General features: G+C 44.0%; 2 protein-coding genes across 4 annotated transcripts in view; one reads left to right on the top strand and one right to left on the bottom strand.

The window, feature by feature from the left end:
* SMARCA2 (SWI/SNF related, matrix associated, actin dependent regulator of chromatin, subfamily a, member 2) overlaps window positions 1–17372 on the bottom strand; it is a 118903-nt gene extending 101531 nt beyond the window's left edge. The window contains exons 1-2 of one of the 3 annotated variants that reach the window (XM_053969119.1): window positions 17118–17372; window positions 4165–4425 (exon numbers count right to left, since the gene is read on the bottom strand). In XM_053969119.1, coding sequence (XP_053825094.1) covers window positions 4165–4389 — 225 coding nt within the window. In that variant the 5' untranslated portion in view covers window positions 4390–4425; window positions 17118–17372. Of the gene's footprint in view, window positions 1–4164; window positions 4426–15221; window positions 15287–16061; window positions 16091–17117 lie in introns of those variants that run through there. The other 2 variants (XM_053969120.1, XM_053969118.1) reach the window with 2 other exon arrangements.
* LOC128782244 (uncharacterized) overlaps window positions 17005–21755 on the top strand; it is a 36397-nt gene continuing 31646 nt past the window's right edge. The window contains exons 1-2 of the mRNA XM_053932490.1: window positions 17005–17048; window positions 17400–17760. Of these exons, the coding sequence (XP_053788465.1) occupies window positions 17005–17048; window positions 17400–17760 (405 nt within the window). The remainder of the gene's footprint in view (window positions 17049–17399; window positions 17761–21755) is intronic.

The following is a 21755-nucleotide window of genomic DNA, read 5'->3' on the forward strand; positions in this document are numbered from 1 at the left end:
AATAAACCAAGAGCTCACAGTACTTCATCCATCCCTCAAGTGAGCACCATGCAACATCACAAACTACAATGTTGTCATAACCAAAAGTTAAGCAGCTATAATCATGTGGTCCAGCTAGTGCATAAGAAGATGACAGAAGGCTGTATCAGAGCATCACAGAACAGCTTGAGATGGAAGGAACTTCAAAGATCAAGTTCTAAACCCCTTGCAGTTGGAAGTCTCTGGACCAGGTTGCTCCAAGTCCCATCCAAACTCGCCTTGAACACTTCCAGCAAAGGGACATCGACAGCTAATGGAGACAGCCTGCTCTAATGCCTCACTTTGCTCACAAGAAAGAATTTCTTCCTAGTATCTAATCTAAACCTCCTGTCTTTCAGTTGGAAACCATTCCCCCTTATACCTGTCCTTGTTAAAAGTCTTTCTACCTCTTTCTTACAGGCTTCCTTCAGGTACTGGAAGGCTGCAGTGTCGTCACTTCAAGGCCTTCCCTTCTCTAGGCTGAACAAACCCAATCCTCTCAGCCTTTCCTAACAGGAGAGGCTGCTCCATCCCTCTATCAGCTTGGTGGCCTCCTCTGGACTCTCCAACAGGTCCATGTCCTTCCTGTGCTGGGAATCCAAAGCTGATGCAGCACTGCAGGTGGGGTCTCAGCAGAGCAGAGCAGAGGGGCAGAATCCCCTCCCTGGCCCTGCTGCCCACGCTGCTTTGGATGCAGCCCAGAACACATTTGGCTTTCTGGGCTGTGAGTGCCCATGGCTGGGTCAGGTCCAGTCTCTCATCTACCAGCACCCCCAAGCCATTCTCAGCAGGGCTGCCCTCCATCTCTTCATCCTCAGCCTGGGCTGATACCAGGAGTTGTCCCAGCCCAGGTGCAGCACCTTACAGCACCTTGTTAAAACACTTAAAGATTCCCACAGACCCATTTCTCAAGTTTTTCCAGGTCTCTCTGGATGGCACCCCATCCTTCAGACATTGTCTGCACCACTCAGATTGGTATCATCTGAAAACTTGCTCAGTCCCTTTGCCTCTGTCATTAATGAAGACATTAAATAACACTGGTCCCAAAACAGACCCCTGAGGAAAAAAACAACACTACTTGGCACTGTTGTCCATCAGGTCTGTGAGCCATTGACAACTTCCCTCCAGATGTGACTGTCCAACCACTTTCTTATTCATCTAACAGTCCACTCATCAAAACCATCTCTCTCCAATCTAGAGAGGACTGTTGTGGGGGACTGTGTCAAAGGCTTTAACAATTCAGACCAAAACCATGTAACCTCCTTCTGCTGCAGAGGAGCTTCTATGTGGGTGCAGAAGGAAAGTAAGATTAGGGCAAGGAAGGCAGCAATACTTTCTTTTAACATCTTTCAGCTTTTCAGCTTCCAAGTATTTCTTCTCACAAGATTCTCTGAGGCTGTTACGGTTTGTCCATTCAGCAGTATCCCTAACAGACTTCTTAAGTATTCCTTCTTAAACATAGCTGTGATGCATCCAAGATACACTTCAGTAAAATCTCAACCTGTATTTTGCTGGAAATTTGGTTGATAGCCCCTAAGAAACCAGCAAGAAATGCAGTTAATTTATCGCTTCTGTTCAAAATTGTGTTATGTAAACTAGTAGTAAATTTTCCAGTGGAAAGGTCTTCTGGTTAATAATAATGAATATACAATCTTTAATTTTCGTAATACCAGTTCTTAAATAAACATACTTTAGGAATTATGATTTCTTAACATAAATTTGTTTCAATCAGCGTTTTAGCTATTGATTGATCCTTTGGATTTTTAAAGCTTTTTGCATTACATTATCATTTGTATGCTAGTCATACATCTAACACAGAATGAAGTTGTTTCACTTAAGTATGTGAATTTTAAAAGGTAGAGTTACATGCCACTCCATACATATCATATGTATCATATCATACATATGTATCCCACAAAGCAATTGCATAACTGGGACACTTTTGGTGCAATCCCCTATTTTTACTGCATTTCATTAAAAATAGTGTTGTGATATATGATGGCTTTAAAGACAACATATTTTATACAGCACCAAACAAAAAGAAAATGTTTATTTGGTCCAGCTGCAGGTGGCTGACCAGTTTTTCAGTTTCACTGAACAACATTCCAGTAACATTTGCAAAATAATCTAGAGGCATCCTTCTACAACATTTCTTAGACCCTTCCAACAGTTATCCCAATAAACTATTTCTAGAGTTACACAGAAAAACAGACCCAAAACCTCATCTAGACCAAAAATTAACTAAGATTTTATTTCATTTTTTCTTTTTTTCACCTGTATCAGCTCAACAGACCCATTTTCTAGGTTAATCACACACATGTGAATACATGCTGGAATCTCTGAAGTATAAACCTAAAAGACAACAGCAAGCCTGTTGCTACTAAAATGAAGACTGGTGAAATTACAGTCTTTATTCCATTATCAGAATGAAGGTATAGAAAAGGTAGAGTAATTTACTGTAACTATACTGAATGACCATCTTTGAATTAGCTATCCAGACCCTCTGTGGAGCATTTTTCAAAATATTTCAATGCCACCTCAATGGGAGAATTTCTGCTCTGGCTCTTAGAACCTTGTGAGATGCTCTCTGAAGTCCCTGAAAGAATGTTGTGGGGTGACATTTGCTGGTTTGTTTCTAACTACACCACAGGACTATCTGCCTGATGTAACAGTGTAACAGGATATATCAATTAAAAACATAACGTGAAGCATTCAGCCATTCTATGGAAAATTCCTGATGCCAGTTCTTCTTCTACAGGTACAAGAAAACTCAAATGAATGAAGGACATTAGAACCCTGGCTATGAAGGGTTCTGTCACTCTGGTGACAGAGTTATGAAAAGCTGGGCTGTAACTGACCCCCAAAACAAAAAAATGGCAACTGCAAATGTCTAATCTGGCTAACAGCTAAATCAGACACCTCAAGATTAAAATGCAAAGGTTATAGTTACTGCACATACTGACCTCTCAGGAATTACAACAGGTCAGTGCAAATGGAAAGCTGGATCACAACCTCCTTCAGTTCAGCTAGTCTTTGTGTTATTAAAATATTTTTAGTTCTTCATGTAAAAGATGGTAATGTCATGTTCCCACTGATGGGGTACTATTTTAATGAATGAAACTGATGCATATGTGACAGTGTCAAAATGAAGACGTCATTTCAAGAGGAAAATTAAAACATGTTTCTATTACTTTGAAACGGTTTTTGACTGTAATTTTTTCTCTACGCGCATCTAACAATTCCCAGTGGAATCAGCAATAGCTGCCAAAATGTTTTCAGTATCTTGGCTCTGTAAGTTGCTACACATATTTCTGAGTAGAACATCAGTGCAATTAAAATTATTCTGTGTTCTAAATCTCTGGTATACAACCAAACAAAAATGACAATACATAAAGAGACTGTTCTCACAAAGGAATTTCCACACAGGCAAGTATTTCCCCAAAGCAAAAAACATTAATGATAGTCTAAGCACACACAAGTCGAATTTTAAGGGTATAACAATAACCACAGAAGTGCAATTATTGACATGTTCTACATGACATAGTTTTATATTCCCTTCTAAGATGGAGTCTTTATTAAATAACTTGAAATAACTTATTTTTAACCACATTTTCAATATGGAAGAGTAAACAAATTTGTAATACAAATCCTTTAAGGTGGATTAAGTTTGTTATGGGTTTTTTTTTAAGAAGAAGAACAATCATTTCATTCAAAATTAAAAACCACCCCAGAAAAAAAAAAAAAAAAACACATGCTACATCCAAACAGACAAGAAGAAGAGAAAAAAATGGTTAGAATGGTGTGCCTTAATGTTTTAATACTATCATTCATTTTTTTCTCCATAGTGATATCTGTCTTACTGAAAACTACAGTTTACAAATGAACATTTCCAAACTACTATTTATACTTCAAAGTAGTCTACTAAGAACTACTAAGTAGACTACGAAGTAGTCTACTAAGAATGAAGCTGTGTTTGATCTGATACATTAATAATCTTTTGTAATAAAGAAAGAAGTAAGAGTGTAGCTGAAGTTCTGCAAGTGATGTGTAACAGCAGTTAAACAGGACTAAATGTAGTTTAAGTAGCTCTTTTCATCAGTGGAGAGAACTCTAGGAAAAAAAGGTTCACTTGTAATAAACTATTACCTTATGCATTTGATGCATGCCTTCCTGTGGATAATCTGTAGGCCCCATTGTTGGCATTGGATGTGGGACACTGGGCGGACCAGGACTTGGCCCCATCATGCTGTGAACGGAGCCAGGAGACGGCCCTGGTCCTGGGCTAGGTCCCAGAATCGGTCCAGGTGAAGGTCCTGGTCCAGGGGAAGGACCAGGATGAGGCATGGTACCAGGATCTGTAGGCGTGGACATCTATTTTCTGTCTCCTTTTCAATTAGCAGAATAGCTCTAATAACAAAAACAAAACAAAAACAAAACCACAATTTCTATGTGACATTAGGGGCATGGCAAAAAAATTATTAAAATCTACTGGCAGTTGTTACACACACACACACACACACACACACACACACACATGTACATACATACACATGCAAGCTGTCGCCAGCAGAAAATGCTTATGCAATCCTTAACATTGCCCATTAGCTTGATCATCCTTCTAAAAGCCCACTAGAAAGATAAGGATCCTGATAATTCCATCAATTTCTGGACATTTGTATGGTAGCCACAGAACAAAGCAGCTGGTGTGCTATGAGAAACATCTGCCAGAAAACAGATGAACTGACTTGCTATCACCAGATGTGTCATGTGGGCCAAGCACAGCACAGTAATTACTAAAAGCAGGAAACAGAGTAGGGTACCTCTGTAACCTACATGTTAAACAATCTTTCTCTAAACAGCTGTGACTAGCCTGAAACTTGTACTTGCAAAAATTCATGGTAATACAGTCAAAGCATTAAAAGGATTATTAAGACTATTTTCAGAACTTTTTGTTCCCTTGCCTGAGAGCACTGAGACATACATGGAGCCACCAGCCTGCCCTGGAGTGGCTGAGTGGGCACAGGTGGAGCCAGTAGTAGTGACAGGCTGGAACACAGCCTCACTGCCCCCAACCACCTCTTGATGAGGGAAACAGGTCCAGTGTGGAGCCATGACTGCAGTGAGCAGGGCTGGAGCCAGGGGAACCATAGGGGAGCACTGACACCCACTTGGGACTGGCAGCTTGCCCTAGAGCAGCCAACTGGGCATGAGTGCAGCCAGCAAGGACAGCAGCTGCTCCAACTCTCTCAAATGGGGTCCTAGTGAACGTGACCAGGGCACACTGGCAGCGCTCTCATATGACCATTTGAGAGCAGCCAAGAGAGGCAGTGAACAGACCCAGTAGCTGGAGAAGAAGGGCATTCTCTTATTAGTGAATGCTCCCTCAGGTATGGTTTTTTGACAAGCCACAGAGCTCATTCCCCCTGAAGTCATGGTACCAGCCATGTCAGAAGCCTCCAGCCAGCTAGACTACTCAATGGTAGATGTAGCTCTTCAGGACTCAGACTGCCAGAAGTGCCTAATGCCTCTCCATAAGGCTGGGGCTGACCATCACTCCTGTCACAGAAGATGTGTTATTGTAAGTGAGCTGTTGCCAGGTTAAGGACCCATGGATGAAGCAAAGAGCCTGTGCAGTACTTGTGAGAATGAGTGAGAGATTGACACACTATTCTCAATGAGACTCACAAGTCTCAAACCTCCACTGAAGAGAAGATGCAGGTGGACTCAGAACCCTACCAAGTAGTAAGGCAGAGGTCTCTTAAACACAAACACTGGAAGCTGGTCACTGACCACACTAGGCAGGACATTCTTCCTCCTGAAAACTTGAAGACAGAAAGTAGGACTAATACCATTTACAAGAAGTATGATGCCCTGGAATGGGCAGGACAGTCAAATGACAAGGTAGACAAAGGTCCTTCTGGGATGGGGAAACCAACTGTAGCAGACAGCCTGCCACCTTCATCACAACTGCCCCGTTAATTAAAAAGGAAGGGTAGTTGATACAGATGACACCCTTCTTCAGGGAACCAAAGGCCTGCTATGCAGACTAGACTCAAGCCACATGGAAGTCTCCTGCTTCTCATGGGCACATGGTTCCAAAATTGGATGTCATCAGCAGAATCTGCTTCTTTTTTTATCATGGCATGGTCTATACAACAGTTGGTGTACCGATACCTGAAGGGATGTACCTTTTACAGAGTGGAAGAAGGGTTCTACCTCAAGAGCTAGTAGGGCTCATTGACAGAGCTTTGAACTAGATTGGAAGACAGGAAGGGATAAAACCAGGCTTCCCAGTGATAAGCAATGGGATGGCACACCAGAACTTGAGGAAGTGTGATCATTCTATCTGCTCCATGAGGTGTAGCCTACAATGAATTACAAGCATGAGAAAGGAGCAAGGTAAAGTAGGGGTATAGCATCATTTATAACAGAGGGACAAGAATGTATGGTGCTTACAATTGGCAACAGCAGGATTGAGACTCACTGGGTTAAGATTAAAGTATAAACAAATAATGATGTCATTATGAGAGGCTGCTATAGATCATACAGGCACAACAATGAGATGAATTCCTCAAGTAATCAAGGGAAACCCTCAAATTTCTTCTTATGGCGTAATTCAACCTGCCAGATGTTAACTGGGGAGATCACACAACTGGCACAATCAAGTCCAGGAGATTCTTAAAACACCTGGATGCCTCTTCATGGTTCAAGTACTAAGAGAGCTGGCTAGGAAAGATGTTCTCCTTGATTTCATACTTGTTAACAGAGAGGGTCTCAAGAGTGACATAGTGATTGGTGGCATTCTTGGTCTCAGTGTCCACAGAGTAATCAAACTCAAAATCTCTGACAGAAGGAAAAGTGCCAGCAAACGTCAACTCTTGATGTGAGAGAGCAGACTTCAGGCTGCTCAGGGAATCAGTAAGGTAACCTGGGAAAATGCTTTTGCAGGTGCTGGGGTCTGTCAGTGCTGGTCACGTTTGAAGCACCATCTTAGGGCATAGGCAGTTCCCAAATGCCAGAAGTCAAGCATTTGAGGCAGAAGATGGCTTGGCTGAGCAGGAATCTCCTTTGGGAGGTAGAGGCAAAAAAAGAAGGTGTAGGCTCAGCAGAAGTAACGTCAGGTGACGTGGGAGGATTACAGAGATGCTGCTCACCACTGCAGGGAGAAAATTTGTCGTGCTGAAGCTCAACTGGAGATGAAGCTGGCCACAATTGAGGGGGACAATTAAAAGAGGGGTTTTACATGCACTAATAGCAAAAGACAGTGGGGAAATAACATTGTCCTCTTACAGGATGAGGATGGTCACCTCACAAACAAGGACATGGACATGGCAGAGATGTTTAATGCTTTCTTTACCTCTGTCCTCAATGTCAGTGATGGATTAAGGGGTCCCAGGGCCCTGAGTTGCAGGACAGTGGCTGTGAGAATGATCAACTCCCACTTCCCTGTAAATCTATAGGGCCTAGTGGAATTCATCTGAGAATACTCAAGGAGCTGGCTGATGTCATCACAAGACCTCTCTCAATGATTTTCTAATGGACTTGGGACTCCAGATAGGTCCCAGCTGACTGGAAGCTGGCTGATGTCCCAGTTTTCCAGAAGAGCAAGAAGGATGAGCCTGGAAACTCCAGGCCTAGCAGTCTCAGTTCAGTGACTGGCAAAATTATGGAGAATACTATTCTAGGAGGTATTGAAAAACACCTGAAGGACAATGCAGTCACCAGTCCCAGCCGACATAGGTTCATGACGGAAAAGTCGTGCTTGTCAAAATTAACTTATTTTTATGACAAAGTAACCCGCTTACTTGATCAAGGGAAGCCAGTTGATATAATCCTTTTGGATTTCAGTGAAGGTTTCAGTACTGTCTCTCACAGTATTCTTGTGGACAAAATGTCCAGCACACAGCTGTGTAAACACATCATGTTATGGGTAACCAACTGGCTGATGGGCTGCACAAAGGATTGCATTGAATGGGGTGGCATCAGGCTGGTGACCTGTCACTGCTGGGGTTCCATAGGGCTTCTCCTTAGGGCCAGTGTTCTTAAACACAGTATCACAGAATGGTTTGGGTTGGAAGGGACTTTTAAGATCATCTAGTTACAACCTCCCTGCTCTGCGCAGGTACCCCTTCCACTGGATCAGGTTATTCAGAGCCCAGTTCAACCTGGCCTTGAACACTTGCAGAGACAGAGATCTTCAACTTCTCTTGTCAACTTGTGCCAGTGGTTCACCACCCCCACCATAAACAACTTCTTCCTAGCAGCTAATCTAAACATACCTTCTTTAAGTTTAAACCACTGCTCCTTGTCCCACCACTGTGTGACCATACAAAAAGTCCCTCTCCCTCATTTTTATAAAGCCCCTTTAGGTAGTTGAAGGCCACAATGGGGTCTCCCTGAAATATCCTCTTATCCATGCTGAAAACCCCTGCTCTCTCAGCCTTTCCTCACAGGAGAGGTGCTCTATCTAACCCTCTTCAAGGCCATCTTCTGGAACCACTCTAACAGGTCCAGGTCTTTCTTGTACTGGGAACTCCACAACTGGACACAGCAGTCCAGGTAGAGTCTCATGAGGGAGGCATAGAGGGGGAGAACCACCTCCCTCATTCTGCAAGCCACATTTCTTTTGATGTAACACAGGATGCATTTGGTTTCTGGTCTGGAAGGGCACACTGCTGCCTTACCTTCTTAAAAGACTTGGAAGAAGGATTTGAAGGGATACTAAGTTTGCAGATGATACAAAAGTGGGAGGAGCTGTTGACTCCCTCAAGAGCAAAGAGGCCCTACAGAGAAACTTAGAAATAGGAAGACTTGGCCATCACCAAAGGTATGAAGTTTAGCAAAGCCAAATGCCAAATCCTGCACCTGGGATGGGGCAATCCTGGATGTAGACTGGGGAATGAGATCCTGGAATGCAGTGCCATAAAAAGGGACCTGGAGCTTCTGATCAATGGAAGGTTGAATATGAGTCAGCAGTGCCATGGTAGCCACAAGAGCCAAGTGTGGCCTGGGGGGCATCAGGCACAGCATGGCCAGCTGGGCAAGGGAGGGGATTGTCCTGCTCTGCTCTGCACTGGGGCGGCCTCACCTCGAGTGCTGGGGGCAGTTCTGGGTGCCACAACAAAAGAGATATAAAGCTATTGGAGAATGTCCAAAGGAGGACCACAAAGATGGTGGAAGGCCCAAACCAGAAGTACCAAGGAGCAGCTGAGGTAATTTGGCTTGTTCAGCCTGGAGAAGACAAGACTTGAGGGAAGACCTCATTGCAGTCTACCTCATCTTCATTATGAGGTAAAGAGAAGGGACAGACTCTGTCACTGTATCTCTCTGGTGACCAGTGACTGGACCCAAGGGAATGACCTGAAGTTCTGTCACAAGAGTTTTAGGTTGGATATCAGGAAAAGGTTCTTCACCCAGAAGGTTGCTGGGTACTGGAACGGGCTCCTCAGGGAAGCGGTCACGCCACCAAGCCTGACAGAGGTCTCTGGCACCTGGTGTAGTTCTTGTGGTATCCTGTGGAGTGGCAAGAGTTAGACTCAATGATCATTTTGGGTGATTTCCAGATCAGGATATTCTGTGATTCTATGACTTGGTACCTTGGGAACCTGTTTCTTTGCAAGGTAAAACACAGAGATGCCTATGAAGCTTCTTAGTTCAAAACTCCACAGTCACTAAGTAGTCCTCTACAACCCCTCAACATGATCACAAAAGGAATCAACTTATCAAATGTTCACAACTGCAAACATCATAGCTTCCTCTAAGAGGCCTATGTCTTGTATTAAGGACAACACACATTTCCATGCAACAAATAGTTTTTACATGTATCAATCATGATATTGCAAAATCTGACACTCTTACAGCTGAGTCACTATGTGCATTATAAGCAAAATTTAATCCATTTAACAAAGCAGATACCTAGCACCACTACTACCATTCCAAAGAATGTATACAGAACCATAACACAATCAATAATAAAAGTGTTATCAGTATACAGTATCCCAAAATATCTTATTTCATAAAAGACATCTACCTATACCTATGCATTAAAATGGGTATTAAAATCTTCCCCTCTATTCACCTATTCATCCTATTTCAAATTCAACTTGCAGTTCTCATAAAAACTAGCTCCAGTCTCAGGTCCATTAGTCACACTGCCATTTACAAATACATTAAACATATCCTGCATGCAAATAAAGAGACAAAGGAATTTTCTCTGGCAACAGTAGTCCACAAAATTTTAAAAAATGCCACTGACCTAAACCAGAACAAAGTATGGCCCTCCCAACTAAGTATCTGTTCACAGAACTCACCTGCTAAAAAGTTTATAGTTTAACATGTTTCAAAAATAGCTTAGTTTGTATTTATTAAATCTGAGACTGTATTAAAAAAAACCCCACAGAAATTAGACACCCTGCTCTCATTAAAATTCAGTAAAAGCTAGATATCTAATTCATTTAGGCCTTTATGAAAGTCCCATTAAAGCCAAAGCAAAAATCTACAAAAAGCCAACAGGTCCAACAGCGGCCAGGTTCCATGCAGATAGTATTGGTATTATTTTGGCTAAATTCTGGTATCTGCAATGAAAAAGCAGTATGAAGCCAACTCCCTGCCAAAAGCCAGTGTTGACCTATTTCTTTGGACTGCTTTTTAATAAGTGGTGCCTGTTAGAATTAAAAAGCAAGGGGGAAGGAGAGGCAAAAAAAAGGTAAATGTTTCCAACAAATTACAAGACTATAATGAAATGAAAAAAAAAAAAACAAAAAACATCTTATTGTTCTAAATGATACGGCTCTTGGCCCTGATTCTTGAACACATTATATGTTTAGTTGTTTTTCAAGTGTCCAATCTTACAATTTCCTCAAAATACTCACTGGAATAGTATTATTCACATGACTTCAAAAAGGAAGGGTTTTTTTTTTCCTGAACTGTAATCCCTTACCACGTCTTAGATCTATTTACATCAACATGACCAATTCTTTTTTGTGAACAGCCCCAGATGAACCACTGGCAATTGAATTAGTTGTGGTGAATCACATGGTTCTTCCTGTAGTCTCAGAAAATTTCTCCACCTCTGCTGGACATAACCAGAGCTAAGACAGGGAAATAAAAAAGGCTTCTATCATATGTCTGAGTAACTTTAGCCAGATCCAAATACAAACAGCCACAAAACAAGAGCTGAAGATTAAGGGAGACTTAGGATCTCTGCTCAACTATTTCTAGATCAAACCGTTTAGGACAGTGAATATCTGCACTGTGAACAATTTTCAATAACAATCTCTAAGCATAAATGTTTCTCCACTATCATTTTATATACACGTATAAAGTTTTGTAGATGTAACTAATTCCCTATACAATATGGTCTTCATCAGTTCAATGTTTCTATTACACACATTTTGGTATAAACCTGCTACAAACCCACAGGTAACAAAGGCAGGGATTTTTTTCACATGAGGAAATATTAGCAGATCCTAAACGAAAACACAGCAGGTAAAAAACCATTTGCATTACTTTGGAATTCAAGACCAGCTGTACACCCAGAAAGATCCAGGGATTACAGACTGCTTTGACAGGGCACAGACCAAGTCTAAGAACAGATGCAGCAGTAAGTATTTTTAATTCTTCTAGCTACTTCCCTTCACCATCTAATATAACTTCTGCCTTTCCTCTCAACCTAAACTGAACCTCAGCCAGGATGTTTTGGCCACATCTCCTGCCTTGGATATGCAGTGGAAAGTAATGAAACTATATCGCTTAGAGCTTATGAAATACGGACCCACACAACAGCCACACAGACACTGCAAAGCTGGCTGTAACTTTGTCTTCACAAGAGAAATAGTTACAATCTACTTCTCCCCACACATTTCCAACGGCAGTCATGATTCACAGCTGGCTTTGAAAAGATAAACTGTAAAGTTGTGATACGCTATAGGCTACAGGAGTTATCTTTATTATACTACCATAGAAAACATAGAATTATACTATCAGTGATTTGTATTACTTGCATAATCTGCTAACTATAATCAAATTAATATGCTCAAAGTAGAAGAACTGATTAGTAATGATAGCTCATCATCACTAAATAACTTATCATACTTAGAAGCAAAACAGTGTTTTGGTATTGTACAACTTCACAGGACATTCTGCATTACCTTTTATCATGATTTAACTACTGTCATTTCATTAAATGACAATTCAATCAATAAACAGGTTTACATGAAACAATAAAAAATCAGTGAGAAAACTCAAATCTTCAACTAACATATACCAGAGTTATTAGCTCACGTAAGAGAAGCCAAACACTGAGATCCTGCCTTTGCATGCTCATGTATGCCATGTCACTGTATCTTGAAAACCTTCTGCAAGGTAATCTGTAGTTTAAAATACAAACCACAGAACCAGAAATGCTGAACCTTAATTACTTATCCAGACACCTAGGCCAGAAGAAAAAAACCTCTGCAACACTCTTTTAGCTGCATGCCTAGCTCTACCAGCTGCATGTCTAGCTCTTCATGTCTACCAGAAACTGTTGCAGGCTCACACAGAGCTCGCAGAACAGGTGGAATGCTTACTCCAGAAACTTCATTGTGGAGTCACGTAGTATAAGAGAGAGTTTACATTAGGATCATAGTCAGTACTCCTCACCTTGAAATATTCTTGTAGAAATTCTTACTCCTACTGCATAGATATTTCAGTTTTACGTAAAGTTCAACTTTTCTCAGCCGCTCTAGCTTATAGCTTACCCTCTCAGGAAAAACTAACATCAGCAGCAAAAAATTACTTGTTAACAGCTGGGAGTTGAAAGTACTCCAGACTGTCAAAAGGCATAAGCACAAATCAGAGCGCACACAAGTTAGGCTAAGCCACACTGCCAGACTTTACTGTGAAGACACTACAGCATAGACGTATGATCCTTTCTGATAGCTTTGCTGCAGAAGACAGTAGCCTTTGGGAAAAGGAGAGCAGATAGCTACAGTCAAAAGTTTAACTGCCATCAGACAATGTCCAAGATCAATCCCACGTTTGATACATATGTAGACTCCACTGTAAATTTCAGGCACAGAAAACTGATACAGGACACTACTGAATGGTCATGGATTAAGTTTCCATACTGTGAGCTTTACAACAGGTATTAACCAGAGTTATTGAAGACTGTCTTCTCATTTGTTTCTAAATAAAAAGCTGTAAGAGATGCAGGCAGAAGGAAAGGAATGCACCATATTACAGACAGGCCTTGGCTTTACTAGAAAAGAAGAGGAGGAAGAATCAAGAAAGTTGTTTTAATAAGTTACTTGTATTTTCTGTGAAATACAAGTTTTTCTTTTTAAATACAAGTTGTATTTTCTGTAAAAACAAACTCATCATTTTAACATTTTCTCCACTATCCCACCTCTAAATGACCCACCTAGGTGTTCAAACTCTGAAGTGATAAATAGGAAATATTCTCTGCCAACTGGAAACAAACAGGAAAATGTTAACGCCTATGAAGTAATGACTTCATACACGTGTCAGAAACAAAGAAAACAATTTTCAGTGTTAAGTCTTCTCCTTCTACTGTATTTACAAACTATCAAAGCTGTGTTTAAGAAAGCTTTACTTCATTCCCTTATTCATCCTTCTCTATTTATCTTGGAATTAAGGCATGAGCTTTTCTCTAATGCCAATTTTATGACAAGTGATCTTTATGCCATAATTTTGTGTTTACTATTCCAGTAGAGAATCAAAAAAAACCCCAACCTAATCTGATAAAGTCCAAAAGCGATGGAGGTCCAGGAAACACCTCTTACAGATAGGGATTTTTGACAGAAGCAGGAAACACACAAAAATATAATAGACATTTTTATGAGTAATTTACAAAAATATTCTGCATCATATAAAGACTGAGGAATTTCCTCCTGAAAAGAATCACTTGTAGTTCACAGCAATATTACTCTTCAGGACAACAAAAAAACAGAGGTAAAATGTAGACATTTTTTCAGTTGCTACTGTGCACATTTTGACCTTAACTTCAGAAGTCCAACAAAAACTGAGAAAAATATAAACGGAGATAGTAATTTCAAACACACCTTTGACACGAATATATGTAATACAGGTTTGCAAACTGAATGACTTTTTCTCCTGTCAATTTTCAAGCCTCAGTTGTTGGTGGACGCACTTTTCAAACTTGACAAGAAACGTTCATAGACTACTTCAGAAATGAACAAAAGAGAAGATCTAAGACTGCTTTGAACACACGCTTTTGGCACATGTTCCATCCAACACCACAGAAATATCAGTCTTAAAGCTAGAGAAATAATTCGTGAGAGAAATAGTGTTTTTAATGTTTTTACTCTCACCTCTGGCAAGTCCACATATGCTGTATGATCCAGTCTAAATTTTAAAAGGTCACTATCTATACAGTCTTTTTGCTTTCTATTACTGATATATATATATATCTATATATATAGATATATAGATATATATAGATATACATAAAAACCTGCCTTCAGGCAAACCTATCCTTCTGACACACTACCTTTTTTCCTTAGAATCACAAAAGAACAAAAGAAACAAAGTCAAAGACGGTAGTAGGGCAATTAGATTCCCAAAGAGAAAGTGTGCCCGTATTTGCACAACAATAGTAACTTGCACAGAGGAGACTACTCCACTCCGAACAAGTACCTGGTTACACTATCAAAGGAATTAAATTCTGGTACAGAATTGTGTATCGTTTGGGTCTTAGGGTCTGTGGTTAAAACCACTTAACACTTCAGAAAGTTAAAGCAAGAGAGAATGCAAACGGAACAATGCCGTGTCACAGACCCCAGCTCAATTCTACAATGAAAGCATACAGAACACAGCGGAAAAAACCCGACCAAACAAAAAAACCGAAAATCCAACAACTTTTTATCTTCAATTCTTCAGCTGGTTATTTACTTGTATATTCATATTCACATAAATATTCATAAAGTATACCCTAAAAAGAACAGCGTTAACCTAACATTCGGTAAGTTCGAATATCAAACATATTAATCAGATACCAAGAAAAAACAAATTCGGTACGATGTATGTAAGTTGCAGACACTTTTACACTCCCTTTACTTGACCCTAACGCTCAGGGAAAAAAACAAAACAAAAAACAACCCAAGCCAATCGTTAAACTGTAACTTCAGATCGAGTTTAGTAGAGCTGTAACTTTTCCAGCCGTGCGCAGTTTGTAGTCCCACCATTATAAATTCAAGAAGGGAGGAGACGACGCAAGAAAACTCCATTTCTGCACCGTGAACACAAGAAGACCCGCGGCGGAGGACCAGCGACCCTGGAGCTCCGTGGGGCGGCGGGGCAAGGGCGGCCGCTCCCTCCCTCCCTCTGCTCTGCCCTCCGGTGCTCGGGCCCTGCAGGACGGGCGGCGCGCAGGCCTCGGCGCCGGGCCGCCCGCCGCCTCCCCCGCGAAGGCGCCGGGGCGGGCGCGCACAACCAGCAGGGCCCTGTTTTCCCCCCTCTAGCCGTTCTGGAAAGTTTTCTCCCCGGCCGACAAGCTGTAAAACGTCTGTGCCTGGAACTGCGGCCGCGCTGCTGCCTGCCTCCGCCCCTCCATGAAGCAGCGGGTGCGCTGCTGACGGCGCTGCCCGCGCACGGCCCCGTACCTCGGCCGCAGGCAGGCAGGCGGGCGGGTGGGTGAGCAGCCGGGTCATGCCTCAGGGCTGGGCCGGGCCCGTCTCCCCGCCTCTCCTTCCCTCCGCCACCATGTCACGCCGACCAAACATGTCTGTGCGCCTGTGTGTGGCGGCGGTGACTTCCTGATCCGCCGCCGCTTGTACAGGCGGAGGGACGAGAAAGGCCACCCACCCACTCTCCTATCCTCCCCCGGCCGCCGCCGCCGCTGTCTCCCGCCTCTGCCCCGCAGCGGCCCGGGGACGGGCTCCGCTGCCCTCCGGCCCCGCCCGGCAGCTGGCTGCAGCAGCGCTATGCTGCCCACCCCCGCCTCCGGCTGGGCACAGAACTTTTCCAGGTGCCAAACACCGCTGTCCCCTCTCCCGACATAGAGGCAGGCGAGCCGCAGCTACCTGAGCATCCGTGCGCGTTTGCATCCTCGCTCCCGCCCGGCCGGGTTAAAAAAAAATAAATTTCCGCGCACACCGGAAATAAAACGCTTTTTTTTGCTTGGCAGGCGATTCCAAAATTGTAAGCGCATGTTTTGTGCTACTCTGCTTGGAGGTGGGGAGGAGGAAAGGGGCGAATTTCTGCAGGGAAAACGGGAGGGGTACGACGACATGCAAGCTATTTTTGGAACACCTTTACAGCAGGAGTAACTGCACAGTTAAAAACAAGAGACCGAAAAGCAACAGGAGCCGCAGCCCTGTTGGGCTAAAGTCCAAGCCCCCGCTTCTTCCCCCTCCCCGGTGTTTGCAATGTTTGTGACAGGCACGCAGCGATCATCCGGATCATGGCCTCCCTGGCCCTGCCGGGGAATGCCGCTACTCTCCTCGCAGGCGAGACCGCTTCCCCATGCACCATGTTCCTCCCCCCGCCATGCCTCCCCACTTCCCCTTGCTCGGCTGGGTCTGAGCCAGCGTGTGCCACGGCGGAAAACTAGCCCCACCGCACCGCGCTCTGCTGCCTCCGGACACCCTGAACTTCACCCCGCGACCCCGACAGCTGCAGCGGAGCCTCCCCCGGCCCGTCCGTGTGGGCTGTCGCTCCCCAAGGATCTATTTCTCCCGTGGCCGCTTCGCCCGCAGCCCGTGACACGCTCGCTGGGCGGCAAGACCGAGAGTGCCGCTGACTCACGAGTCAGCCACCGGCGACTCCGTAGGGTTTCTGTCGCTCCCACTCCGGAGATCCGCATCGTGATTATTCCAGAATAATACCGGATCAAAACTTTCTTCTCTACACCCACTGGGGGATATAAATATTCGGGAGGGCCGGGAGCCGGGGAAGGTGGGGAGAGGAAGCAGGTGGCTCGGCGGTGTCTGGGACCGGCGGGGCCGTGCCCAAGGAAGGGGAGCGATGGGGAGAGGGAAGGTGGGCACGGTGCGAACCGGCACAGCCGGGTGACAATAAAGGACCGTGGCGGGCACGGGGAGCTGACGGGGTTGGACCGAGTTGCAAGTTGTATTTACCTTCCGCCCGGGCGGAGCGCCGTGCTGACTGTCGCTCCTCTCCCCCCTCAGTGAGTCACCCGAGTCCAGAACCGGAGCGAGGGACTAGATTACGAACATGACTTCAATGATGACAGCCATTCCCTCCTCTTCCTAAACTAGTGCCCCTCCTCCGGCCCCCCCCTTCGCGGACGCCACTGCACAGACGGCGGTGTTGCCATTGGCCCACCAGGCAGGGAGTGTCCGCCCCTTGCGTAGAAGGGACGGTTCTATTGGCTCGGGGAGATGTCATTGATCCGGGAGGCGGGGGTGGGAGCGGAGGTGTGCAAGCGCGCGCGGGGCGGGGTGCGCTGCCCTCCCGCGGCGCCGTGCGCAGGGCGAGCGGTGCTCTCCCGCGCTGGCCGTGCAGAGGTGGCAGCCTGCGCTCCCGTCGGCTGCCGCCGCCGCGCTCCCGCGCCCCTCCCAGCTCGCCTCTGCGGCGCGGAGAGAGGGGCAGGACCTCTTTCCCGAGGAAGGCGGCAGCAGGGCGCGGGCGGCACCCGCGCGAGTAGTTTGGGGAAGAGGTGAAGAAGGTGCTGGAACTGCGCTGTGCCGCTGCCCCCCTGGAGGGGCGGGGAGGAGCCAGTCTGACGGGCCTGGGATCAGCTGTGTCTGGCCGTTGGGAGTGAGTGTGTGCGTGTGTGTGTGCGTGCCCAGGGCGGGTGTCTCTCTCCCCTTAACATAAAAACACGTGTGGGGGGAAAACTTACACCCCATCCCTTCTCTCCGGTATCAGAGGGTGCTGTCGCGGACGAGAGCAGGCTGCTGAGAGCATTCCAGCGGAACCGGCCTGTCAGGCAGGCTCCGGCTCTAGCGGCAGCGCCCAGGGTGCCCCTAGCTCCTTGCGGTGCAGGGCCGGGGCGGCTGCTGAGGCACCGGCGGATAGAATGAACCCGGGTGAAGAACCGCGGTGGAGCTCTTGTTTCTGCGGGATTGGGAGGGAAAATAGTGCAGTTGTGTTTGTTCGTCTTGCTTGCTTCCGTTTGAGTAGGTTTTTTAAAGTTAGTTTGGAAGGACGCTTTCCAGTTCTATATGGTAGTGCTGGATTTTTTTTTTTTTTGGGGGGCGGGGGGGTTGGGGTTTTTTTCTTTCTTCTTTTTTTTTCTGTTTTTGGTTTTTTTTTTTTTTAATGCTTCAGGTGGTTTGCGTGGTTTGCAGCAGGGGCTGTAGAGCTCCCATATTTTTTGTACAAGCTGTACCTGTTCGTGTAACAGGTGACTAAGTACTTAATTAAAATAATGCACCCACCTGTCTGAGGGTTAGTTCTTTTCTTGAACGCGGGTTGTAGAGATAAAAAAAATACAGCCGGACTACTGTACGTGGTGTTAGAGGTAGTTATATTTTTTTAAGATCATGTCACATGGGCACTATTTGCCATTCTGCAAGTAAAATTTCACTTTGTATGGTGGAGTAAGAATGTTCGTAGGAACCTAAGTAAAATCAGTAGCTACTACAGAGGCTCAGGTGACCGAGTTTAAGTGAGGTTCCTGTGCTGTGGTCTGGTGGAGTAGTTAAAGACCTGAAACAGTGCTGGGGGCACCAAATGCACCTTGTGGTCTTAAAATGACAGATATTGTTTACATGGTGTTAAGCTTGGAGCTCTTTTTATTGTTCAAATCACCAATTTACAATGCTGGCAATACAATGCTAATTACTATTGTTCCTGTAGTTTTCCAGCTTAATCGGCTTTATTTTATTTTTTTATATAAATTACCAAAATGCCAAAAGGTAGGTGTGTAAGAATCAGTGCTAACTGGACAACGCAAAGTATCAATAAAGTAAAAAGTTTAAAAGGCTGTATTTTCAGTTCACCATTGTCAGTGAAAAAAATATTTACTTGGGAACAAAATCAAAGAAATCGAATCATTCAAATCTTTATATACAAAATAACTTAGGTCATTATGTAAATCTTTTGATCCACTTGTAATTTATAGCTTTGGTTTTAGCTTTGTCTTAAGCTGCAAACTGGTGTCTAAGGGGTAAAAGAATGTAGTTAACATTCTTGGAACATTATGCTAATGGAAATGAAAGGGGTAAAGAGATGCTTTTTCATTATAATTTTTTTTCTTAATACTGAAACTCTCATTAGGCAGTCATTTGTGTTTGTCGTTTGTTTTTCTTCCTCCATTTCCCAGTGTAAATCTGAGGACTGTTTGCCTCTTCTGTTTGCCGAAGAGACAACAAACATAAAATAATGGAGCAGAAGCTTTCTTTCAAAACAGCTCAACTGTTCGCTGGATTCAGCAACACTCAAACCATTCTAAACCAGGTCAAGCCATTCTTTTTGTTAGAAAGCATACAGAGAAGAAAAATAAATAATTTAATCTTTTAGGCAAAAGAAAAAAAGGTTCTCTTGACTCTGGAATAGATACAGCTATATTTAGTTAATGATTATGTTTATTTTGGGAAGGTTGCAGCAGCCGATTTAATTTTGCAAGACCATGAACATGCCTGTTGCTGGTGTCACTCTGAAGGCTTTTTCTTTTTGTGTTTTGATGAAGTACCATTAAATCTCATTGTAATCTGTCTGGAGGGGGTGGGAAACACGAGAGTTTTTTTGTCAAGTGAGGCATGTTCACCTGATATGAAAATCTTCATTGGAAGGGTCAGTAAGGCTTCCCTATATGAGACTTAAGTAGCCAAAGCTTTGTGCATAATGAATATGTAAACATGATTAATAGTCACATGCTATAGGATAAATTTGTTTTCCCCTTATTAATTTATCTAACATAAGAAAAGGAAGAAAAGATGAGGATCTTTAACTTGAATTAAATGGATGTGGCCATTAATGGTAAAATAGCATGTAAAATTTTCAAACTAGATGAGGTACCACTACAAAAAGAGTCTTTGTCTAGCTAGATGCGTTGTTGTGGAACTAAAGCTTGTTTATTTGAAGAATGATACCAACATAGTAAGTCTGTTGAGAAACTGATGTATTGGTGGTACTCTTGAAGGGACACTTCTACCAAAAGGAGGTCATTACCACCCGGGAGTTGCAATTGTTTACAGCAACCTCACCACTACCACCTCGAAACTCCTGCTGTAACAGTTAGGGCTGCTATTTCTGTGTTTGCTACCAATTGTCTGCCAGAGACAATTGCACCCACTGCAACAGAAATAGCAGAAAAGATTATGTTTTAGTATTTCAGCCAGTTCTTAGTAGAATCCAGTTGCTTTAGCCTGGGTGGCTTGTGGAAAAGGGCTTAAGCTAGAACATTCCAAGAAGATGGCTCTATGCTCAGGCTTCTGCTTAAAAATGTTCTTTCATGTGTCCAGGGAAATCATAAAGAAGTGAACTTGGCCATCCATGAGTTCATGGGCTCTGATGGGTTCCTTCACACCTATGAATGCTGAAGGAACTAGTAGACATGATTGCTCTCAGATCTTTGGAAGGTCATGGCAGACAGGAGAAGTGTCACAATACTAGAGGAAAGCAAGTACCACTCTAGTCTTCAAAGGGGCCAAGAAGGAGATTCCCAGGAGCCACAGGCCAATCGGTCTCTTCTTAATCCCTGAAAAGGTAATGAAACATTTCATCCTGGAGGCCACCTCCACATATGTGGTGGACACAAAGATGATGAAGAGTAGTCAGCATGCTTAACTAACCTGATTGCCCCCTATGCTGAGACAATTACCTGTGTGGATGAGAGGGAAGAGCAGTGACTGTTTACCTGGACTTCGAGCAAAGGTTTTGACACTGTCTCGGGTGTTACTCTCATAGGCAAGCTGAGGAAGTATGGGCTGGATGAGTGGACAGTGAGGTGGCAGTTCTTACTGCACCTGTGAACCTCACAGTCCAGCCTAAATTTCCTGAGCTTGAACTGCAGATCTCCAAGGGTTGTAATCAGTGGCACAGGATCTTATTGGAGGCCTGTCTCTAGTGGTGTCCCCAAGGGCTCAGTACTGGTCCAGTATTGTTTAACTTGTTCGTCAGTGACTTGGATGAAGGGGCAGATGCCTTCTCAGCAAGTTCATTGACAACACAAAGGAGAGCTGTGCAACCTTTTAGAAAGACTTCAGCAGGTTGAAGAGGTGGGCAGAGAGGAACTGTCTGAAATTCAACGCGTCCAGTTCTGGGCTTCTCAGGGCAAAAGAGGCATGTAGCTCCTGGAGCATGTTCAGCTGAGGGTAGCGTAGATGGGGGCTGGAGCATCCCAGCTGGGACAGGGCCTATTCAGTCTGGAGAAGAGCACATCAATATGTATAAATAGCTGATGGGTGGCTGTCACAAGGATAGAGCCAAGTTCTTCTTAGTAATGCTGAGTAATGGGCAGAAACTGGACCATAGAAACATCCACCTGAACATGAGGAAGAAATTCTCTACTAATTGAGCACTGGAGCAGGCTGCCCAGAGCAGTTGTGGAGTCTCCTTCCCTAAGGTACTCAAAAGCAATGTAGACAAAATTCTGACTACCATGCCCTAGGGGATCCTGCTTGAGCAAGGAGGCTGATAACCTCCAGTGGTCTTCTCCTGACCTAGTTGTTAAAGGGGAACAATACTTTCCCTGAAGTATGTGAATCCTGGAGGGAAGGTTACTCTTTAAACATTGGTTGTTATGCCACTTGTAATGACAGGAGTAAACAATACTCATACAATACATTGAATGTAGAGTGTATCTC

The sequence above is a fragment of the Vidua chalybeata genome, chromosome Z, assembly GCF_026979565.1.
Source record: "Vidua chalybeata isolate OUT-0048 chromosome Z, bVidCha1 merged haplotype, whole genome shotgun sequence".
Taxonomy (NCBI): Eukaryota; Metazoa; Chordata; class Aves; order Passeriformes; family Viduidae; genus Vidua; species Vidua chalybeata.